The sequence below is a fragment of the Dermacentor silvarum genome, unplaced genomic scaffold (genome assembly GCF_013339745.2).
Source record: "Dermacentor silvarum isolate Dsil-2018 unplaced genomic scaffold, BIME_Dsil_1.4 Seq936, whole genome shotgun sequence".
NCBI lineage: Eukaryota > Metazoa > Arthropoda > Arachnida > Ixodida > Ixodidae > Dermacentor > Dermacentor silvarum.
The window spans coordinates 60770-80001 of record NW_023606989.1 but is presented as its reverse complement, the minus strand read 5'-3'; the positions used below and the strand labels follow the sequence as shown (position 1 = coordinate 80001).

At 43.8% G+C, this 19232-nt stretch overlaps 1 protein-coding gene across 1 annotated transcript; it reads left to right on the top strand.

Annotated features, from left to right (window-relative positions):
• The first annotated feature begins 7672 nt into the window (after window positions 1–7672).
• On the top strand, window positions 7673–18378 carry LOC119435828 (inositol hexakisphosphate kinase 3-like). Its single transcript, XM_037702536.2, is given in 5 exon segments — window positions 7673–8604; window positions 8606–8718; window positions 11125–11195; window positions 13533–13708; window positions 14786–18378. Coding segments are annotated over 5 exon segments (1122 nt in total). The 5' UTR covers window positions 7673–8331; the 3' UTR covers window positions 15275–18378.
• Window positions 18379–19232: the final 854 nt, after the last annotated feature.

The window sequence follows — 19232 nt, the reverse complement described above, 5'->3', positions numbered from 1 at the left end:
GCTTGCAGGGCGCACAAGCTGGTGGCTACCGCACTGTTTTTTGTTTGTTTTTTCAAAGTCAACAGGTTTTTATTCAGACAATGAAAAAAGAGCCACGCAAAGATGACGTGCCACAATCAAGTGAAATTTGTAGTTTCGTATGTGTTCTAGAGCATTGTATGGTACATATGTCATAAATGAAACAACAGAAGTATTCATTCATTGTTACACACCCCTCCGGTCAAAACTGTGTGGTTGCATGGCACTGCTGAGGAGATGCACCACAAAAGAGGAGCACTTGCCACTGCATTCTTGACCTGTCATCACAGACTGTGGTTAACTTTTGAACAGTGACAAATTCAAACACAACAAGCAGTTTTTAAAATGTAAATATTTTAGATCACTTGCCGAGTTCCAGTGATAACTTGAAACCTGATGTCAACTTAACATTTCTGCACAGCTTCATATTTGTTGAAGTATTTTCAATTTCCAGAGTTTGGGGGTGCCTGCAAACTCATCTAGTCATTCTCCATCAGCTGGGCTTACAAATGAAGCGAACAGGCTGGCAATATAAAGTTTGCATTCAATGCATGTCTTGCGTTATGCACGGGATGGAAGAACAAACTAAACGAAGTAGGAAAGTTTATATTGGTTATGCTGTTCTTCTCTCCCATAAATTTTATAGTTTCATAGTTTTATGAAGGACATGTGGTAGTTACTGAAGAAGGTTAATGTGAGGGAAGTTACGAGATGGGAAACTTGTTTCACTTAGTGTTTATATTTGTAATTTATGTAAAGCATTTGGGTAACTTGTGCATGAGTCAATGCAGTAGCTTGACTAAAATAGAGTAAAATACAATGACTGGATTATACTACAGGCTAAGCACGATCATGAAAAAAAATGAGAGCATTAAAGAGCAAGGCAAAGACTTTGCTTTCTCATAAGCTTGCAGCAGCAGCTGGTAGCCGGTTCTATTTATTTCTTGTGCCGGAAAAAAAATCTTGCAAATGTTCATTCTGCATTTATATTCCTGCACCTTGAACTCATGTTCTGTTTGTAATGATGCATAGGATGACAAATGTGCCTAATTTTTTCAATACCAGTTTCGCCATAAAAAAATATTGTGAAAGAGATTTTCATGTAAGCTTCAGCTATGGTGCTTTAGTGGTATTTTTATGTATGGAGCGATTTTGTTCGAATAAAAGAAATTAGTCTGGACCCCCCTGCGATTGTCCTTATCTGAACACATCCTGATCTTTATCACAAACTTTGGGTCATAAATTATGATTTCTTGCAAATTACACGCATAGGGTTTCTATTAGTGTTACAATTATAGCACCTGCCTTTTATTAGACATCATTATTTTATTAGTTTGTCTTAAACCATGGCTTAAATTTAGGACAACGCAGTGTTTGGATTGATGCCGGCACTTACTGGTCTCTTACAGTATGTAAGTTAACCAGCCATGCTTTAAAATTCCTTTTAAATTCCTTTAAAATGTGACCATGTTGACACCTGGTTTCAGGCAGAACTTCAAAAATCTGGTGAACATTATTCAATGAATGCAAGACCAGGGCCGGTATAACCTAAGGATTTTCCCCCACCTTTATTCTACTTCTTATCAAATAAGAGTACCGCGACAGACAAGGACAAACATAGGAGACACTGCCTTTCTTCCTTCTCTTCTGTTTGCGCTACTCTTGTTTCATAATTAATCCTTAGCAACTCGCCCAGGAAGAGAGAGAAGCTGTTCATTGGAAGACAGAGGTTCTTGCTGGTATGCACACGACTACTGGCATGCTACTGTGCATAGAGAAGGGAAGGGGATAAGAGGTTCCTGAGGAGAGTGGAAAAAAAGGGGCAGGAAAACATTTTTCAATGCTTCAGTAAACCTGATAGCGATATTTACAGGGGAGACAGTGGTAAGAAAGTTCTAGCCTTTCGGTATCATGAAGTGAACTTTGGCTAAAGCTTTCTGAGAAGACCAATTTTTGAAATGTCATTGAGCAATGAATCCAAGGCCCACTGCCCGTTGACAGGCTGATCGTGGTGACAATGTAGTCAAAGCAGCATCCGGACCACTGAGCAAAGTACGAGAAGGAAAAGAGTTTTAGTAAAATTGTTACGTCATCCCAGCCCTCTTTGTGCGTTGCTTGCCCTGTCTTAATCCGTTGGTGTTATCGCTGTCTCTTGAGCAGTGAGAAAAGCAAACAGATAAAGGGTACTGTCTTCAGTAAACCTACTCCGGTTAGGTGCCCATCTGTGATCTTTTGATGTATCGCATGTCTGTCTTTTCCATTCTTTTTTGGTTTGACATGTTATCATTGCATTCGCACATATTCTCTCAACTTGGGAGAAGTTGGATGTAGCCCATTTCTTCTAGAAGGTCTTGTCAACAGATGTAGCTCACAACGTTTTTCAAAAGGTAGAAAAGAGCATGTGCACCAGCCTTTACATCAGTAAGCAGGTGACCTTTTTTTCCCAGCTGCAAAAGCTCCTGGGAGTGGCCTCCTCTTGGTGTCTTAGGACACCTAAAGCGCAAATCACCAAATCGTTTTATTATGGTACGGTATTCTTTAAATAAGAACTAATGGTTTCATTAATTTGGCAAAGCCTTTATTACTGCGGCAATTGAAAAGTCTACCTAGAAAAAAATGTTCGTGAATATTTTGTGTGTTTCGTGGTAGCCCATTCCGTCACAAGAGCCAGGGGCCTCATCATAGAATTCATCATAATAAAGTTAATTTCAGTATTTTGTCATAGAATTTTAGTATTATTCCTCCTTGCCCCTAACATTCTTGAAAAGTTATGGATTGGCTAGTGTAAATAATGTGGTGGCTTAGTAGAAGTGGAAAATTACTTGCTATGCAAAAGAATTTTTAAAAAATAGTTTGATAATTGTTAAAGCTTTTAACAGCATTTGGTGATTTAGATCACAATTACTTCAGGGTATATGTTGCAATTGTGGAATTGAAACCAGTTAATCCTGACAGCACATTAAATGAAAATCTCACGACAAGCACCATTTCTGAGATAGTTGCACCACGAAATGTGCCTTAAATACATTAGTGCTTCACATCATCATCAGCCTATATTTATGTCCACTGCAGGATGAAGGCCTCTCCCTGCGATCTCCAATTACCCCTATCTTGCGCTAGCTGGTTCCAACTCGCGCCTGCAAATTTCCGAACTTCATCACCCCATCTTGCTTTCTGCCATCCTCGACTGCGCTTGCCTTCTCTTGGTTTCCATTCTGTAACTCTAATGGTCCACCAGTTATCCATCCTACGCATTACATGGCCTGCCCAGCTCCATTTTTTCCTCTTGATGTCAACTAGAATGCTTCATATAGCCCTTAGCAAATCAGTTCTGTAGAAATCTACAAGGTCAAGGAAGTTTCGCGAGAGGGTAAATTGTCATCCACCCGACAGTGCAACTGGCCACCTACCCATCTACCAGAGTGAATGACAATACTCCCTTTCATATAGACTTGTGCTGCACTGCATAAGAAAGGTTTCCATTAAAGATAACGTGTGGATTGCCAATGTATTTCCCTGCTATGTTGGTGATATGTATCATGAAAGATTCACTAGTCCTAGCATTTCTACTCAATGCACATATCTTGAACACTGACCAGACTTGATCTAGACTTTAAACCTCTTTCTTCACCACACCAAGCTGGGCAGTCCTGCCTCTCAACTGAACTGCTCGCTATACTATGGCAAGGCTCCTAAGTGACCCCTGTGATAAAATTTTCTGACCAGGCACTTGCAGCATCTGCTCCAAGGCACCAGAGTGTACAGGTGCTCCTCAAGCAGCTATGCACGACTTCTCATTGCAGGAATTGCCAAGGAATGTTATTAACCATTTAATGGCCAAGCTGAATTCATCCTACCATTTTTATTGCAACAGCAATTATGAGGACACTCGAGGCGTGTTTACGCCATCGCTGTTGTCGCTGCTGGGCTGTCACGACATCGACGACACATGCGCAGCCCATGCGCGGAGGGTTCGACAGTCTCCAGAGACGCGAGCAACATGCAGTGCATTTGTCTGCAAAAGCGACGAAGCCGGGAGGACACGCCTTCACGTTCCGCTCAGTCGGCTCTTGCAGCGAGGCCCGGGCAGCGTTCTGCCTTCCGCTGCCTGGCATGAGCATTGTTCACACGAACACTAATGTTCCTGCTGAGCCGCTGTGTGCATACCACACTGCGGTGCATACACTGGTCTGAGCAGAACAGACAGCATATGTCAAGCTAAAACAAAACTATCTATCCTTTCATTGGGCTCTTACTAACACCAAAGCTTTTCTATTGGTCTCGTTTCGTGCACCACCAAGGTGCGATGCCAGCGATGCCGCTGGTGTTGCTTGTCGGCACATCAGCATTGTGAGATGACTGGGCGCTGTTCCTTCCGCGCAGCAGCAATTGCTTTACGTGCTGTGTTGCGCCAACATGTTGCCCCTGCGTGTTGTTTGAACACTGTCACTTTCTGTGCTTCACTGCTCGAGCAAAACTGCCAATTTTTGTTAACATTGCCCAAGGACAAATCCTGCTCATCCACGCAGAAGACTCCTTACGCAATTTCTCGCCACGAATGAGTCGCGCACGTCTTGTTCGTCCCACCTCCTACTGCGGAGTGTGGGCGCGTACTTGTGCATATAATTTTGTAGTTTACATTCCTTTTGCTGTCATGCATTGCGATAATAATATTTAACCCTTTCAGTGTCAGGTTTTTTTTTTCTTTTCTTTTTTTGGAGGTGATGCAACCCCAGCGTCGGGTTGTTTTCTCGGATATTATAAAACACACACATTTTATTTTTTTTCTTTCTTTTTCTTTGTGGTCCTCACATTCCTGTCTGACAAACGGCATGTCAAAAGGAACATGGCAGGACAGAAACACGAAAACGTACTGGTACATCAGTGACGCTGAAAGTGTTAATACATTTGCGCATTGTTAGAAAAGCTGCCTTTCTTGAAGCACGTTTTGTTATTGAATGCCTTCACTGAGTACATGAAATAAGCCACACAATTAATATTTCTTCGATGAGGACCTGATAGCCGCACATCATCAAAGTAAAAAAAAAATTGGGGCACACTTGGTCCACTTTTGCAGGAAAGTACTTGGGTGGTAAAGGTCTAAAGGAACGTTACGAGGAATCCCTTTACGGAATAGAAAGGAAAAGTGAGTTGCTGATATGGTAGTTAAGATTTTGCAGAAGTGAACAGGTATATTAGTGCACAGAGCAGGTGACCATGGGCCTTGTAACAGAATGGGTGCCAAAATAAGTTGTACGGTCAACTCCCATTAATTCGACCCTTGCGGGAGCGCAACATTTGTTCAAATTATCCAAAGGTTAAGTTAACAAATGGCGGCAAAGTTAGCTAACTCAAATCTTTTGTTTGTAGATTAAAGGTGGTCTGTATGTCTCCTTGTTTTTTGCTCTTGAAGCATGACTCAACAAGCATGACTCGAACAGCACTGATATGTTTAAATGCTAGGAAATGCACCTGTTGGGGAACTCCTATATATGTTGCCACGACATTTTCTTCAAGGTAACTGTCGTAAAAAAAAATCTTCTGGTAACAATTATGAAACCAAGAAAACATAGGGGAAAGGAAAGACAACTTCCCGCGTGTAGGAGCCAAACCCGCAACCTTTACATGACATGGGCAATGCTCTCTCAATTGAGCTACGGCGGCATCTGTACGTTCCTTTTCACTTTCTCGGGTATTTGTGTATGTACTAAACCTAGCCCTGGGACTGTTAGCCAGCGCCATTCACGGCCATGGTGGTGGATGTGGAGCATCCTTTTAACTGCCAGCATCACATAATACATGAAGTTAGGAGCAAGGTAATAGCCTATAAACCCTCGTACGCTACCTCAAGTCATCAAGGCTGCCAGAGTCAAGACCCTCACTATGCAGTGAGCGAAGTTCGCTTGGCTTCATATGGATGTCATATTCATATATTGGTGTTGTGGGTTGCACTCTTGAATGCAAAATATCATTTTCTGTGTAGTCCTCTGGTCTCCTGCATATATTAAGGAGACATTTTCTGTTTTGATGCACTCGTAAGGTAGTTGTCTTTTTTTTTTTTTTTTTTTCTCCAGTACATAGCTGTTCCAGGTGTGAGCGGATAGTTTAGGATGGGACAGAGACCACTGAACAATCTGAATCCCTGGCAGCAAGACTTGCTGAATTGCCACGGGTACACAGGTTAACCGACCTCATTCTTTATGGAAGCAGGCAAAGATATTACAATGCCTCTAAACAAACAAAGGAAAGGAAGGAAAACAATGCTGCCATGTGCTAGCAACTGACACTGTACTGCATAAGTGATACACCTGCGGCGCAACAGCTGCTTGTAGAATGCAAGGTTGATGACACAATCAAAACAGTCATAATGTGAACACTGAAGAAGAATAAGAAGGTAACAAGGAATCTACAGTTCCACAAGCACCTACTCCAGCATCCACAGATGAAATACACAGCTGGCTTACACACATGCTCCTTGCTTCTATAATTTTTGTTGTTAATAGATATTTGTGCCCGCTCAGTACGTGTGCTCTGTTGAACTATGGCTGTCGCGAGAAGCCCACACAGTACACTGCCAAACGTGTCTGGGGCTACCGTGCTCAGAACGAACTGTTCAATGCACTGTGTACATCCAACACCAATCTGGATGCACGATGGAAAATACATAAAAGGAATGACATAGAAGGGACAGAGTGGTGAATTTTTCCATATTTACTTTTACTTCGTGTTTCTTGTGTTGTGTGTTCATATATAGAAAACTTCTCTGCTCCAACGGGTTTAACGTTTTTACAATTCGTAGTATTGTGTCATGTGTCTGACACCTGGGTGCGGTGGGGTGGGTCACCGGCTCTAGTGTCCTGATGCACAACGTAAGGGTTTGGGTTCAACTCGATCTCTGTTATAGGTGCTGCATTTCTTCGTGGGGTGGAATGTAAAAATGTGGATTTGCTGAGCTTGGGCGGTGAGGGGGGGGGGGGGGGGGGGAGGAACCCCAGGCAGTTAAATTAATTCGGAGCCCTGCGCTACAGCATATCTTGCAGCTGATGTGCTGCTGTGGAATGTTAAGCTGAATCGAGTAATCAATGAATCACTGTTGTATGTTCCAAAATGACACCTTAATATTTTGAGGATGGGAAATGCTCAAAATTGTTCAGGTGCATTTCTTCTCAAGCCAGGGCTCTGTTCTACAGCACCCACTCATGAATTCTGGCCTGGTTGCCCTGGTTGCCATAGATTGTCGTCTTAGTCATTCAGCGGTCAGTGTGCAAGGGGTAAACCATGTCCTTTTGAACAGGATAGAAGTCTGGGCTATTTCGTTTAACATTAGGAGCTCTAAACCAGCACAAAATATGTGTCTGAAAGGACACATGCAAGACGCTGTACTAAGAACTACACTTTATTTGCTTGCACGTGCATATCATATATACAGTTGCGCAATTAAACAGAAAAGGCTGAAAAAAGGCAGAACAATTTGGACATGAAATCAAGTAATACTGCTCATTCCAGAATGGAATTCTAGAATACTGTAATGGAACTGTATGATTAGTGCACTTCCTTTATTTCAATTTGTTGCTTTTGTGCTGATTATTATGTGGTTGTTTGTGTTACACACTTACTTGTTCACTAATTATTGTGTGTAGCAATTATTTGTATTTACTACTAGTAACGGTTTATTCAGTATTGCTAGTCATTGTTTGTATTGGACCATTCAGGCTCACTCCAAATATTCATCTATGAACTAATCGTGCAAGTTTCCTTTAATAATGATAATTTCTTTATGGAAGAGCATATGCTTGGGCATGTTGGTAATCCGTAGTAACAACTTCTTTTAGCGCACAAAGTGAAGCACAGGACTGAAAGGTGTCCGCGTCAATCCTTTCTGTCCTGTGTTTTACTTTGTGCTCTAAAAGAAGTTGTTTCTTTATGGACTTTAGCAGAATACAAGAGCTGGCCTGCCCAAGCCGCAACGGCTTATGGAGCAGCACTTGGCAGCTGGCAGCACCACCATTTAGCCAGGGGGTGGCACAGGGGATATGATCCCTGCCCTCCAAAATTTCTGTGTTCGTATGCAGCCTTCCAAGCACCGCTTCCCCTTTCTGCCCCTCCTCGTCCCTGGTCAAGTGGATGCCATACCTAAAAAAATTTCTGGCTATGCCCCTGTTGGGCATCACTCATATACAGAAATATAAGGAGGAATAGAAAAATACTAAAAAGGCAAGAGAAACAGCATTATCAAAAAAAAAAAAAAGACTCGAGCAATATACATTTTCCACGACAATACTCTTTGTGGCGCTTTGTTAGAACAGCAGGCACATGGTCCTTTTGAGACGATTGATTGATTGGCTATCTCGCAACCACCAAGACCGTGTGTGTGCATTCTGTTATGTGCAGGGAGTGATGGTGGTGCACATGGCCAGTGGGGGCCCTGGGGACACAGAAGCCGTGCTGCTGCCATTCACCCACCAGGTGGGGGGACACAGCCGCATGTTGCTGCTGGACCCAGGCACCCTGTGCAAGCCGCTCATTCCAAGGGAGCTCCACTTCTACCTGCACGTGCCGCGTGAGATGCGACCCTTCGTGCCCAGCCTACAAGGGCGTCATCCAGGTGCACCACGGGCACGCCAGCGAGGATGAGGACGACGAGGATGACGAGTCGTGGTGCCAGGGGAAGCCGTCCGGGAGTGAAGCCTCGCAACTCAGGTGGGTGTTTCTTTGGCTTCGAGTCTTGGAAGGGACTCGGCAAAACGTCTGAAGCACTGCAAATAAACATGCCTAGTCTCAACAGACCGCTCTCGTGAAAAGCTCTACCAGTTTGTATCAGTATGCACTGCAGGGAATTACAGTTTCACTAAGGAAGACTGCCTGACCTTTCCTTCAATATCCTGAAATCCCCACCATTGTTCGTGCTTATCGTGATGCACCACAACAAAAACTGGTGTCCATATATCTTTAGATGTTAGCGCTGCTTAGTCACAACTGGAGGAAAATGTGAGAAGTCTCAAGACTTGATAAGATGAAGACGGTTGCCTTTTCTACATTATGTGAGTCTTTGCATCCTTTAGAAGCTAACGAATCTGACAGTGACATCAAGCAGTATTATTTCAGGGCTACGGCTTTTGTTTTGGAGGCTCGAGTATTCATCAAAGCAAATGAAACAATGTTGGCGTGACAGCCGAACCGGCTTTCACTCAGAATTGGGAGGTTCCTGCAGTGAATTCTCCTTCTGCTCATTTTTGCACTTTTCTCCATGGATTCCATGTTGTCTGGTTTCTCACTCTGTCACTTATGGGACTTCCCTTACAAATTGTGGTGTCCTGCATCATGTGTGTATGGAGCTGCTAGACTGCAAAACATGCGATCAAGACAAACTGCAAAACAGACAGACGAAAGCAACCATAACAGTGCACACAACACCATACTACTACACAGCACATGTAGCATCCAGACTCAGGAAGGCTAATTCTGTCTGAAATACTAGGTGAGTAAATAGCACACCAGCATACTGAATATGAGCACTTTAGATTTCTTCCAGCTTCTGTAATTTCTCTCATGCACTGACAGTGATAATAGTTCCCAGTCATGCACTCGTCAGATTACGGTTTCCAGTCGCACATGTTGCAATGGTTGGTCACCAACTGGCGGTCAGGGCCCCAATTGGCTTTATTCGCATGCTGGGGCAATTGAATATTAATTTGTCCACGTCTCTCCTGCTGTCCCAGTCTTGATCTTATCCTTCAGCTCTAATCATCATGAAATAGCAGTGAGCCCTGCTGAATTGCGAGTCCCTTGTCGAATGTAAAATAGGTTAAAGGAAATAAGGGACAGCCTGCACCTTACCAAAAATGGAATAGCAGGTGGAAAACCAGTCAAGTAAAAATGAAGTTTGGTTAAAAATATAAAAATGATGCTAGTATATCACGGGACTGAAAGAATGGAACAAGACGCGAGTGCTTGCTCGATGCGTGCAGTTTTTTTGCACATTGTTTTAATGCATGTTTGAGGTTGCTTTCCCTTTTTTGTCTCATTTTACATAATTTTAAGCTTTGCATGCTATTTTATCACCATGTACCTTTAGAGCATTGGGAGTGATTGTGGCTGGGCTTTTGCATGCCCTGTAGTTCACTGAGTAGAGCGTGTTCACCAGAGTGTCAATTTAAAGGTAGCGTTCACGTGTCTTCTCCTATTCCTTCAGCCCTGTGTTTGTCGTGCTAGTATTTTAACTTTTTAGCTATGTACCAACTGGCCCAAACATCTCTAACAAAAAAGGGGATTTTAAGTGATACTCATAGGGCTGCTCTCATGCCTTGCACTATGGTGCGGGAGTCAAAGTAACGTCTTCTGTATATTACAAAGGCAATTCCCTTATTCTGCATTGCTCTCGATCACCTTACTTTCTTATACATTGTCTGTTCTTTCCTTCTTCCTGTTTACTAGTAATACACTAGTAATAACTAGACCACTCGTGGCCTTGTGATAACGTGCCTGTCTCGACTACGGGAGGTTCATGCTGCTATCAGTCACCCACCGGTTCGCCGCAATGGGCACAAGCTACCCCTGGCCTGGCACTTCGCTTTCTTCAGGGGTGATACGCTTAGGAAAGGAGCCTGCGCCTTGAAAGCCCGTGGAAGCACTTACGAGCACAAACATAGCCACTTGATGAGTGGGGGCTCTGGGCGGCTTCCATGGCGGCAATTTCCCACGTGACGTCCCAAAGCACCTATTAGGTGGGGATGGCCTCGGGTTGGGGAGAAACATGCCTTTTCAAATGTTGAGGCCCCGCAATGACTGTGCATCAGGCTGGGAGCGCACTTGTGCCTATTGTATTGGTGGGTACTCGGCGGCAGCTCTCGTCTGCCTCCCCACAGCGTGACAGATCATCCCTTTCTTCTTTTAGCTTACTAATCAAAATATTTGTAGTAATAACTAGCCAAGTTTGAACTGTGCTAAGTGACAGTAATTTTTGCTAGTGGCAGTGTGTGACAAGGGGGTTGGTGGAGGAGATGAACAGAAAAAGGGGAGTGGTACTGTACCCTAAGGCACACCACACTTTTTTGTCTGTGGTATAAGTGCCCCCTGCAATGAAGGGCGCGCTCGTCTTTCTTGCAGGGTGCAAATATGCAGCTGCAACGAGGAACGCCTGTTGCTGCGCGAGTCTTCATCATGGAGTGGAAGTCAATGTATCCTTTTCACCGTAGACTAGCCACGTACATTCATTGATGTATGATGGAGCTACAGTTCTCAAAAGTGTCAAGACATTTGTAGCATACATTGCAAAGCCACTGCTCCTGCTTAAACGAACCTGACCTGCAGCCCTTCCGGAAAATGTAATTGAACCTAATTAATCACTTGAAAATGCTGTAATTAACATGCATGCTAAGTAAAATCCCTGTATACTAAGCAGGGAGCCCATTTTTATAAATTTTTTTGTCGGGAACACTACTTGCCCTTCCTTTTCAAGGAGGAGGATCTTGTAGGCTGTAGGCAGATCTACCACTCTTCCCTTTTACTTCTTGAAGTTGTTGCTGGCTTTCAGTAATATTGTTCATCATCAATAAACTCAATGGTTACTATAAACAAAGAAAACTCATCACTCATGCTGTGGTGGTGTCATATTGTTTGAAGAACAATACCACTACTCCAAAGCTATGGCCTTTGAGATAGGGCAGTGTGAGAACCACCTGATCTCCAAGGCCATGCTGATACAAAAGCTCAGTGTGATGGCAGGCAGAGCATGGCAGGCAGCAATCCATGTCGGCACAGCTGCACAGCTTGGAGCACAAGGGGGTCAACGAAAAGAAGTGGAGTGCTATAGGGGCATGGCAGGTCTAGCTGGCAGGTCTGATTGGTGATAGCTCTGAAGCACATTCAGAAACTTTTTTCTGAAGACAATTTCTGATAAAGTTTCGTTTAAGCACCAGACGCCTACCACACCTATCATTAAAAATTTTGTGGGGCCTCTTTAAAGCAGTAAGAAAACGTTGCCGATCTGTCATAAGAGGCTGCTGTGAACGTGTGAGCCCAATATTACTGCACTGCATGAAGTAGGGAATTTCCAATCTCCTGTTAAAAACTGTAAAAAATTTTTATTGTCTCTTCCGCAATTCTGTCATGCAGCATCATCGAAAGCAGCTGGCCCACCAGTGCTATTGGCTGATTTTGTGATCACAAGATCATTCTCAGTAATGCATAATTGCTAGTTTCAAGTTAAATATATATATATATATATATATATATCTGCAATCTTAAGAAGGACGGAAAAATCACTTCATCTTTGCACTGTGTCTAGCTGTCAGCTGAGCATGGCCTCCGAGATGGCAGTAGCATGCTGCGTAGCATAGTCTGCCATGGCCACCACGGGAGAGCCGCAATGAGTCCTTTTGTCGCCACTCAACTTTTGGCCAGACTTTGCCCTCTCGGCTTCTCTGCTGTGTAGCTTCCAGTGCGCTAGCAAAGAGGAAAAGGGAGAGAAAGCCAGGTATCGGTGCGATAACTCCGCTTATAATTGGAGGATTCAAAAAAATTTTTCCGGCATGAGATTCGTGAAATTGTGTCCTTTAACAGAAAGACCATTCTATGATTAGTTAAAAAAGTGTTTCAAGGCCCCTTTAAAGGGACTGTTCCGCTTTTCCAATTCGCACTCACAGCAACTGAAGACTGAGATTCCCCTACGAAGTCACATGTATTACTTTTGATTTAGACAGCAACATTTGGTTTTATTTGCAGCTTCAGTTGGGGACAGCGAGTTAATGAATCTTACTTAGATTTAATGTTCTGAGTTTATCTTGAAATTATTGCTTTTTTGGCCGCGAGACATTGAGACATCGTCCGCCCGCATTTTTTCACTCATTTGCAGAGAGTATCTGGATAGGCATTAGTTGCAATATCATGACAGCTGTCCATGAGTACCGTGCACATTCCATCTTTTAATAACAGTGGGAACTGTGGGACATGAACGCAAAGGTGAGGAAAGCAGCAAAAGCATCGACTCACACTTGAACTTGGTTGGGAGTGAGCAGTTACTGTGTTGTTGTTCCCAAGTTTGGGTCCTACAGTTTGCACTCTTGTTATTAACCACACTACACTTAACTTTTTTTTTTTATACATTGAGTTTGGTACTATCACCTCAAAGTACCGTTTAGGCTTGGGAAACTCGATTCAAAGCCCATAAGAGCTTTCTGACATGCTGAAGTAAAGTTTTAGTTGTGAACAGTTTAGCAAACCAATTAGTACCAATTAATTTATAACTAAAATAAGACTGTAATTGTTCTTTTTCCTTATATGAATGTGCCCTATATGGCCAGAAATAAAGGTGAACTAGTTGCTTTAATGATCTTTGGTGTGGAATGGCGCTCGGGTTTTGCAAGGTCAAGATGAGTAGAATCCAACCAGACCCACCAGGTGGTTCTTGTGCCTTTTTTTTTTATTTGGCTAGCAGCTCTAGCTTTTCACGGATCTCTATCTGTTTGTGCACCAGTGCTAGCAAGCTTTGGTCTCCTTAGCCCTGCCTTACCCAGACCTGTTGTTGCTGGAGAATGTTGTGTCGCACTTCCGCCGGCCATGCATTCTGGACTTGAAGATGGGCACACGGCAGCACGGTGACGATGCCTCGGAGGAGAAACGCCATCGCCAGATGGCCAAATGCGCTGCCAGCACTTCTGCTTCCTTGGGTGTCCGCATCTGCGGCATGCAGGTGAGTTGATCTGCCTGTTAAATTTGGGGGCTTTGCATTTCTGTCTGCATGCAGAAGGGCTTGCACGTGAGGATGGTGCTGCAGTAACAGCGATAGCCTAGACAATCATGTGCAAAGTCGAATAATGGCATGTTTAAATGTCCCAAAGCAAAACACAGACTATGAGGGACACTGCGGTGGAGAGCACGGGATTAATTTCGGCCACGTGAGGTGCACGTACACAATCTGAATCTAAGTACATGTGCGTTTTTTGCATTCTGGCCCTATTGCAATGTGGCCGTCACGGCCAGGAATCAAACCCATGGCCTTATGCTCAGCAGAAGAGCACCATAGCCCCTACCGCAGGTAATCTTGTACAGAGCGATGAGTTTACATGTGCATTTTTGTTCTGCAATTAAGCAAAATGTCGCATTCATGTCATCGTTACGTGAATGTGATCCCTTTCTTGTGGATGGTTTTAAGGGTTTATATGTCCCTATGGAGGTGAGACGTGCACTTAACTACATGCAACGTTAGATATATCTTTACGTTTTCATGCACTATCATTTTTCTAACAGCCATTTGCTGCTTGGCAATCTGATTAGTTCCCTCTCAGCAAAGATCATTCACATTCGCTAAACTCGCACATTTAATGACTAGGAAACACTGGCAGAGATGCAGATCAAATTTTACCTTGCTGTACAGTTTATGAAGCCTGACAAGGATTTAGTTTGTCATGTCGCTCCAAGCTGTTAAAAGGTTGAGGAGCCGAGCAATAATGAGAAGTGCATTGAGAAGTGAAGTGGTTGCACCACGAAGCAGAGGTTAAGGCTACAGCATGAAGAAAAGGCAAGAAAGGAATTTGAATGCAGTGTTTGACAACGTGACATTTGTCAAGTGGAAGCTCAAGAATGACTTTTTTTTACTGTTGTGTGCAGTGTATGTGTATGACCTACCTCCCGAGGTCCACTTCCAATGTGCAGTGCTGGACACCAACATTGTTTAGCACGTGTAGGCTGTAGTTGTTTTTACACGCTTTGCACATGTTTCTGATGTGCTTAACACGTGTGCGGCCTTTGTTGGCTCGTTCACACACAGGTGTACCAGTCGGGCAGCTTCATGTGCCGGGACAAGTACTACGGCCGGAGGCTGGACGACCGGGGCCTGCGCCACTGTCTGCGGCAGTTCTTCCACGATGGCTACAGGCTGCGTGCCGACCTGGTGGCACTGGTCACGCAGCGACTACTTGGGCTGCGCCGTGCCGTCGAGCGCCAGAACTCATTCCGCTTTTATTCGTCCTCGCTGCTCGTCATCTACGAGGGCTCTTCACCATCTTCTTCCTCGCACGAAGACGACGAGGCCAGTCACTCCAGCAGTACAGCGGGGACTGCGGCCGAGTCTGAAGAGGACGACGCGCCGTCGCCACCACGCGTGGACGTGCGAATGATCGACTTTGCACACACTACACACGAGGGCTACGAGGGAGACACCACGCGACACTGCGGGCCGGATGCGGGGTACCTGCTCGGACTGGACAATCTGGTGCGGCTGCTGAGCGAGGTGCAGGCGTCGGCCGTCGACACGTAGATTGGACGCCCCGTGCATCGTGCCGTTTCGTTGCGCGCCCGCCCTCTAGGAAAGGCGGTGGTGTTACCGTGCCAGTGACTGGTTGAATTTCAGGATGCCCCGAGTGTGAGTGAGAAGCAGAGAAACTTGTATATACATAACAGCCCTGCCAGTTTGCCGGCAAGGGGCCTTACCTCACTGCCAGCTTTCACACCTTCGACTGTGGACAGGCTGGGTGGAGGCATCGCTGACTGTGTTTGGGACAACAACACGTGCGAAAGACTTTTTTTTTCTTTACCTCTGTGCTGTTGTACGTCATGGATACTTTGGCGTCGGCACAGCATGAGTTGTCAGAAATGTTGTTCTGGCTACCATTTCATGGGTACATGACAATGTTGACATTGAGCATCTTCGCCTCATTGCTGCTGTTTTTTTTTTTTTCATTCTTTTTTACCATGGCAGTATCAAAAACTGATGAAAGCCTTGAATTGTTACTTGTTGAAGAGAAAAGAAAAAAAAGGGGGGGGGGGGGGGTTGCTGAGGTGTTTCCTCTTACACAAGCACTGCCCAAATCCCACAATTGTCTTTACCATACCTGATGTTACCCCCTCTGTTGGCCTTCTAAGTTCAGTCATCACTGGTAATGTAAGCAATCACTATTTTCGCATTGTGTTGGCTTTCTTCCAGAGCACACTGCACAGATGCTGGTACCTTTGTGGTGAAAGTTGTTGTGGGTCTTTGCTTTAGGCGCCTAGATCCAGTGGTCTAATGAGATGCACTGTGCGATCGCAGCCCAGCGACAAGACCAGTTGCATTGTTCTATGCCTGGTGTAATGTCAATGTAAAAAAAAATATTGCAGTGCTTGACCTGTATGTGGTACATGGAAGTGGATGACACCGTATTCTGTAATTATGAGCTCTGGTTTAAGGAAGTCTAAAGGTTGCTACGCTGCGAAACCAGCGGACCCTTGTTGGCTGCACCCTTTACAACATTTGGCTCATTGTCTTGTGCTTAGCAGGTGCGTACGAAAAGATAGTCCTTTTCTACAAAGTTCTAAAATATTAGGAGTCACATCAAGCAAGTTCCTTTCAGTCTGAATACCTGTGCTTAATGAAATGAAAGCGTGAGTCACTTTTTTTTTTCTTGTATAAAAAGAAAACAAAGAGAAATGGGCAGCAATAAGCAGTAACCGATTAATACACAGTTTTAATTTGAGCAGGTTACTAGGGTTGCGCATCTGCACAGTACTTTGTTGGTGTGGCACATAGCCTAACAGGTATTTGCTGTTACTATGGAGGGCAGAGTTAACGTTCCGGTGCTACCTGGTGATCTAGGTAAACTACGTGCTCCTGTTTTCCAGTCGGTGAATGTAGCATATGTTCGTTTGTGTTAGTTCTTTTGTTAGGTACACGCTGCTTGCACTTGTGAGGTCACCGTTTTCTCTGGTCTCTTGAGGATCATAGGGCTGCACATTGGCATGTGTACGTGACATAGTGTCTTTTGGCTCGCTATTAGCACTGCCCTAAACCCAAGTGCAGCAAAGGGACTCAAATGATGGCCTTCTTCCAGCGACAGTTGGCAGTTTTGCTCAATAGAATGTGCAGCCAAACATGTGCAGAAGTGCTGTTTTTGATTTTGTGGTAAAGTTGCCTGATGAGGAAGAATTGTGAGTCACAACGTCTGCGCCACGCTCTGTCTGACGTTCATTTAGGCACTGCAGCACTGGTTTGAATAAAAGTGAAATTGGCAGTGCACTTCCCCGCGGATTGACTCCTACGCGGCGCAATTGTCAATAGTAAATTGTGTTATATTCGGTCACTATTTCTTTTTGAAAGCAAGGGGACTTTGCCAAGCGACCTTGCCAGTGGGGCACTTTGCACCACATACTTTGTATTGCAGATTTTGCACCTTTATTCACTTTGCATCCATGGTTCAAAATCTGTCACTCCAGTGAAAAACGTTTGAAGTGAAGACAGTTTCTGCAACTCGGTGTGCCAAAAATGCGTCCCAAGTTGTCTTTAGAAATCTTTGTGGCTCTCTCTTCCAAATTGTTGTGGCCTTTGTTGAACTACACCCACATTGTGCGTTGCACGAATACTGCACCACAATGTTGCCAATCTTAACGACTGCAGCCCAAACTTGGGTCTTACGACTTCAGTGTGTCACACTTTCACTGCATTCGCTTTGCATGCCGGCCGGTTTCCAAACATTTGTGGAATTATGAAGCGTCATATTTTGCCTGAGAGACATGTGTCGTTGCAACCTGGATGCAAGATCTGGCACTGTGACCATTACTTTTGATGGCAATAGCAATCAGAGAAGCCAAAGTCAGGAAAAGAGTGATGGTGCAGTTGCAGGGGTGTTACACTGGCATTATTTTTTCACCCGGGGAGTGTGAGCAGTTGAAAACTTTTGTCATCCGTGTTGTTGCTGTGATGCTAGCGAATTTTCAGTGTGCTGATGCTTGCCATTGAGTTGATGCAGACTGATAGTGTCTGTGAACTGTGCAAGTGCGATGCAATGGCAGCTTTACAAAATGTGTTAGCATTGTGCTGGTGAAAATTACAAAAAGGTTTTACTTGCAATCTCAAGGGCAGATGTTGCTCATTTAATATATATATATATTTATGGACCTGTTTTGTCTTTGTTGAGGGCTTCCACTGTGTGGAAACTTGTTTCGTTTTTTTTTCTTGGCTGTGAACTGTTTGGTGTATTGTGTGGAGTTTGGCAACTTTTTTTTTTCCATGTTTTTGCTATCATCTGTTAAAGTTGTTTACATTTTTTTTCCCTGGATTTCTTGTTGTTGTGCTAGTTGCGAGGTGTAGTGTATTCTCGTGCTGCAAATTTTGTGTGTTCCTTTATATAGTGTTGTGAAGCAGAGATGTGGAGTGTGCGGACATTTTGGCCTCGCCCAAGCAATAGTGCAGCACTGGATTTTCGTCTCGAAAGCGACAGACTGCCTGGACTAAAAACGTCGCTCCTTCCCTGGACTATGTCTTGTGTGCACGATTGCCGACAGCCGGCGATTGGAAGTTGCAAAATGATGGGCCGAACACTATGCATAACTCATGTTGTGGTTGTTGTATCTCATTATATAGTTTTAAACTAAATTTGGGAATACCTCAATTGTGTCTCATGCTTCGACATTCTTTGCTCTGCTCACAGGGTGCCTGCTTGGCATTGCAGAGCAGCCATTTGGGCAATGTTCTGCTAGGGCGGAACACAAACTGGCCCTCCCCACTTGGCAAGTTAACTACATTAAGGGCCTCTGACCATCTCACCAGAAATATTTCAAAGTCTTTATTTGCGTTATCGTACAGAAAACTGCGACATATGTAATTTTGTGCACATGCATTGAATAGGAGGTCCATTATCGTTTGCCATCGTCTGGTTTTAATTTCATGCTAGTTGTTTTTCCTTAATTTTCTGGAAAAAAAAAACTTTGTTCTTCAGATTTCAATAAACAGGGTAGCAATGACTTTTGCATGATTTGAGAAATACAATAAGACCAACCTTTTGCTCTAACCTAGAACAAGAGTTGCGAAGTTGACACTTACAGGAGTGTATTCCCGGTTGTCAACTCTGAAGTCTCGCAACTCGTGTTCCACGGTGAAGAGCAATATGGTTGGTTTTATTGAATATCTTGAATCATTCAGAAGCCATCATTACCCTGTATGGAGAAATCTGAGGAACTGATTTTTTTCCAGGAAATTATGTAAAGGAAACTTGCATAAACTTAAAACCAATTCAGATCAACAAAAATGTTCGTAGTAACCTCAAAAAAAAATTTTATAGTATCTATAAGTTTAAAAATTTTCATCTAAAACCCAACTTTCCCTCTAAAGGGACACTAAATCAGTGTACACTGATAAGTACCCTTTATGAACTATATTTTTGTTAACCTTGCAATAATTGGTTGACTATTAGAAGTGAAAATGGAGGTCAAACTTCCATTTTTTTTTTTTTTTTTGCACCGAT